This window comes from Cyprinodon variegatus, unplaced genomic scaffold (genome assembly GCF_000732505.1).
Source record: "Cyprinodon variegatus isolate N-32 unplaced genomic scaffold, C_variegatus-1.0 Scaffold717, whole genome shotgun sequence".
NCBI classification, from domain to species: Eukaryota; Metazoa; Chordata; class Actinopteri; order Cyprinodontiformes; family Cyprinodontidae; genus Cyprinodon; species Cyprinodon variegatus.
The window spans coordinates 113,035-116,547 of record NW_015151170.1 but is presented as its reverse complement, the minus strand read 5'-3'; the positions used below and the strand labels follow the sequence as shown (position 1 = coordinate 116,547).

The 3,513-nt window shown below is 40.9% G+C and overlaps 1 protein-coding gene across 5 annotated transcripts in view; it reads left to right on the top strand.

Moving 5' to 3' along the window:
* LOC107097729 (A disintegrin and metalloproteinase with thrombospondin motifs 10-like) overlaps nt 1-3,513 on the top strand; it is an 88,682-nt gene that overhangs the window by 26,703 nt on the left and 58,466 nt on the right. For 3 of the 5 annotated variants that reach the window (XM_015394995.1, XM_015394993.1, XM_015394994.1), the window contains exons 5-6: nt 630-798; nt 996-1,198. In XM_015394995.1, coding sequence (XP_015250481.1) covers nt 630-798; nt 996-1,198 — 372 coding nt within the window. The remainder of the gene's footprint in view (nt 1-629; nt 799-995; nt 1,199-3,513) is intronic. The other 2 variants (XM_015394996.1, XM_015394997.1) reach the window with 2 other exon arrangements.

Here is a 3,513-nt window from a genome sequence, read left to right as displayed (position 1 = left end):
CTATGAAAGCCATTCTAAAGCAGCCAGGGGGTGATTCTAAATGAGCCAAAAAGCAGAGACAGGAGCAATTGTCAAACCTTTGGTGTCGATCATTCGATTTCATCCTGGACACTACAGAAAATGGGCTTAAAGTGTAAAAAACCGAACTTCTCCTTTAAAGGTATAACTACTCGAAACTCATTCAATTATGGTAAAGATTAAAACTACCTCCATTTTGACTTAAATTATTGTCCCTATTTTGCACTTTAACTGTATATAGTGTTTAAGCCCAAAACAGTTTTTGCCCTTACCTTTTGCATAACATTTTCTTGACATTTTGTGTTGTTGAAATAAATGACAGTTTGGTTTGTTGTTGAAGAGGTGAAAAGGATGAAATTCAAATTAAAATGATTTTGCATTAATGGCCCCTGAGTACTTTCAACTTTGGGATATTGGCTTGTGGTGCAAAATATTTGAAAATTGTAAGTCAACAGATAAGAACAAATGCATATATCAGAGAGTGCAAAGCAGTGAATATTGCCTAACATAACTTTACACTTATGAGTGATGGATAGCTGTGACAGCATGGCAGGTTTCCATATTATCCTGCCTTGTTTTATTTCTTTGCTCTTCTTATCTGTCTTTCACAGCAGGGGGTGATTGTTGCAGGGGGAGAGGAGTACCTCATTGAACCGCTTGTCTCACCAGATAACCAAACGAGGGCAGCGAGGGGGGAGAGAACAGAGGGGCGCCCCCATGTGGTTTACAAACGCTCATCACTGCGCCATCAGTACAAGGGCCGGTCCTGCGGAGTCTCTGGTGAGAAAAGGGGATAAGGCTCTTTTATACTTGCAGCATTAAACTCCAGATAAGAGGCAAACAAGCCAGCAGCGTTTTATAGACCCGTGTTCAACATTCTTACAAACACTCACTTCACATTTTATTATGTTTTGTTAATGCTATGAAAGTTCTTTTTAATTTGTCAGATAATCAGAGCTGCGTGTCATTTACTTCAGATGAAAAACCAATGAAAGGGGCCTCGTGGTGGCAGCGGACTCTGAAGACCCCGCCTCTCCACGTCGGCCGTGGCCAGCTGCCCCTGAAGCGCTCGGTCAGTCAGGAGCGGTACGTGGAGACGCTGGTGGTGGCTGACAAGATGATGGTGGGTTACCACGGTCGCAGGGACATCGAGCAGTACATCCTGGCCGTCATGAATATTGTAAGTTTCACAACACAAAATAAAGACCAACATAGAGCCGTAAGATGCTACTAATTTCATTATTTTTCATTAATTAACAGAAAATAACTTCCTTAACCGATTGCTGCTAAAGGCTCTGCCTTTTAAGCTGTTAAATCATGAAATGTACTTACTGTTTTTTGGTTCTTGTTTTGGTTCTATCCCTGTTTAATAGAGATAGTTTTGAATCTGCTGTGTCAAACAAGTAAAGTTAGTTTTGAACAACTTTCAAATTCTCTAAAAAGCAGATCATTTATTTGTAAAACTCTACACTTAAAAGAGGATTTCCTTTAATGTATGATGTCCAAATTAATTTCATGAACTGCATTCGATGCACGATAAACCAAATCAGTATTGAGACAACAGAAAATAAGCAAATTGGATATTTAAACTGCGTGCTTCATCCCGGGGTTAACCGAGGCACGGTTTAGCTTCAATTCAACTCATGTAGTTGTTTAAGCATAGAACTTCTCGTGCTAAACTTTAAAACCACGCAAACACCAACAAATGTCAGGAATGTATTTAATTAGAGGAGAGTAAAAAATAAAGCAAGCCAAAACATGGAGTTAAATCAAAGAAAGGTCTGTTTTGGGGAAGTAAAATGTCATAAATTGCATCAAACAGAAGGATCAGACTGAAACTAAGGCCGAATTTAGTTCTGATCACGTTTATGAGATTAAGACAAAATTGTCCCTTTAGTTGTGAAAACCAGCATTTGCAAAACAGTCTGTTTATTGGAAGGTTTGGTTAAAGTTAGCTTGTTTTTACATTAAGACTCAAAGTTGATGGAATTTTAAGTCAGAGTCCAGTCTGTTGACAGGACAGCTATCAGTCATACTCTCTTTTATGAGAGTGCAGTAAGAACAAAAGCCCTTGTTGAAAGACTCAGGAAGATTTGCACAGAGTCCCGCCACAAGAAACACAGTGGACACAGCAAACATTTGGAAGAAGGAATCTGGTCAGATAAGAACAGAATTTTATGTTTTGGTTACATCTCTAAGGCTGAAGATCTCATCGCCGCAGTGGAACATAGTGGTGGCAGCATTGTCCTTTGGGGATGCACTTTGGGTATGCACTTTTTCAGCAGCAAATTCAGGGCTATAGTAACAGAGGACCTGTGGGAGGCTCAGAAGAATTTTAGACTGTGTGGAGGTTCTCCTTCCTGATAAACTGCGCATCCGTTTGCAGCCAGCACTGTAGCAGTTCAGAACAGTATTGGTTCATATGCTGAACATCCCAGTCAAAATCCAGACATATATGGGTAACAAGCGACTCAGATTAAATTCGCCTTCAAAAGCCTCGGCTCCGATCAGCATACAGTGGGAATATCGGACCTGCTGATTTATGTGATACCATACCAAACAATAAAGAACACCGACTACGCCTTGGTCCCCTTCATTTTGCTTCATTTTTGATTAGTGTTGCACTTATGACATCATCAATGCTGACCCAGTATGATGGGGTCATCAGACACGCAGCAGCAGTGAAAAAGAGTTCACGCAGCATGCCAGCGGGGGGGTCAGACCCGGCTATTTTTCCAATGGGAAGACAGCCAAATGCAGATTGGTGGCGGGTTGATCCATGTTTAAAAAACCTGTTGATTTTGGAGGTAGAGAGGCTTTACTGAGGCTGCTGTAAATGTAGACTCACTGCATCCCTGCCTCAAAGTTTTCATGAGCCGTTATACACAGTGTGGAACTTAATGGCTGAATTATATGTATTTTTCATTACTTCTTTCAGTAAAAGTCTCTATAAAACTCCTAAAATCCCCTGGTTTCTTCATCCACCCTATCCTATCCGTCTGCACTGCTTTGACAGACAGCCAATAAAAAAATGGAGGGATTCTGAATCTCCTGCAGCTGGATGATATGAGTATGAAAATTAGGTGATGATGCTGATGAAGATTCTCAGTCATCCAGGTCATAGTCATTCCATAAAAGTAAAAGAAAATATCCACTGGACTTGGTTTCCAAGATTTGAAGACGTTTCGCCACCTCTCCAGGAAGCTTTCTCAATTCAAATTTCTGGATCTGCAGTGAGTTTGAGTCTTATACAGACAAAATCTTGTATTGCTTGGAAACATGCAAATGGAAACCGTTGACTGGGTCGTTTGGTTCCATTGTTAGCCTGTAATATCTGAAACCTGTCTATGATTGTTAAAGCTCGGTCGTTAAGGAGGTATTGTTCACCGGCTGGAGCGGATAGGTGCTTTGTTCCTCTGTGATGGGGTGGGGGGTGTGGTGATATCTGGAAGGGATCATCTCTGAATTATAAGTTTTTGGTCCACCACCTCTGTT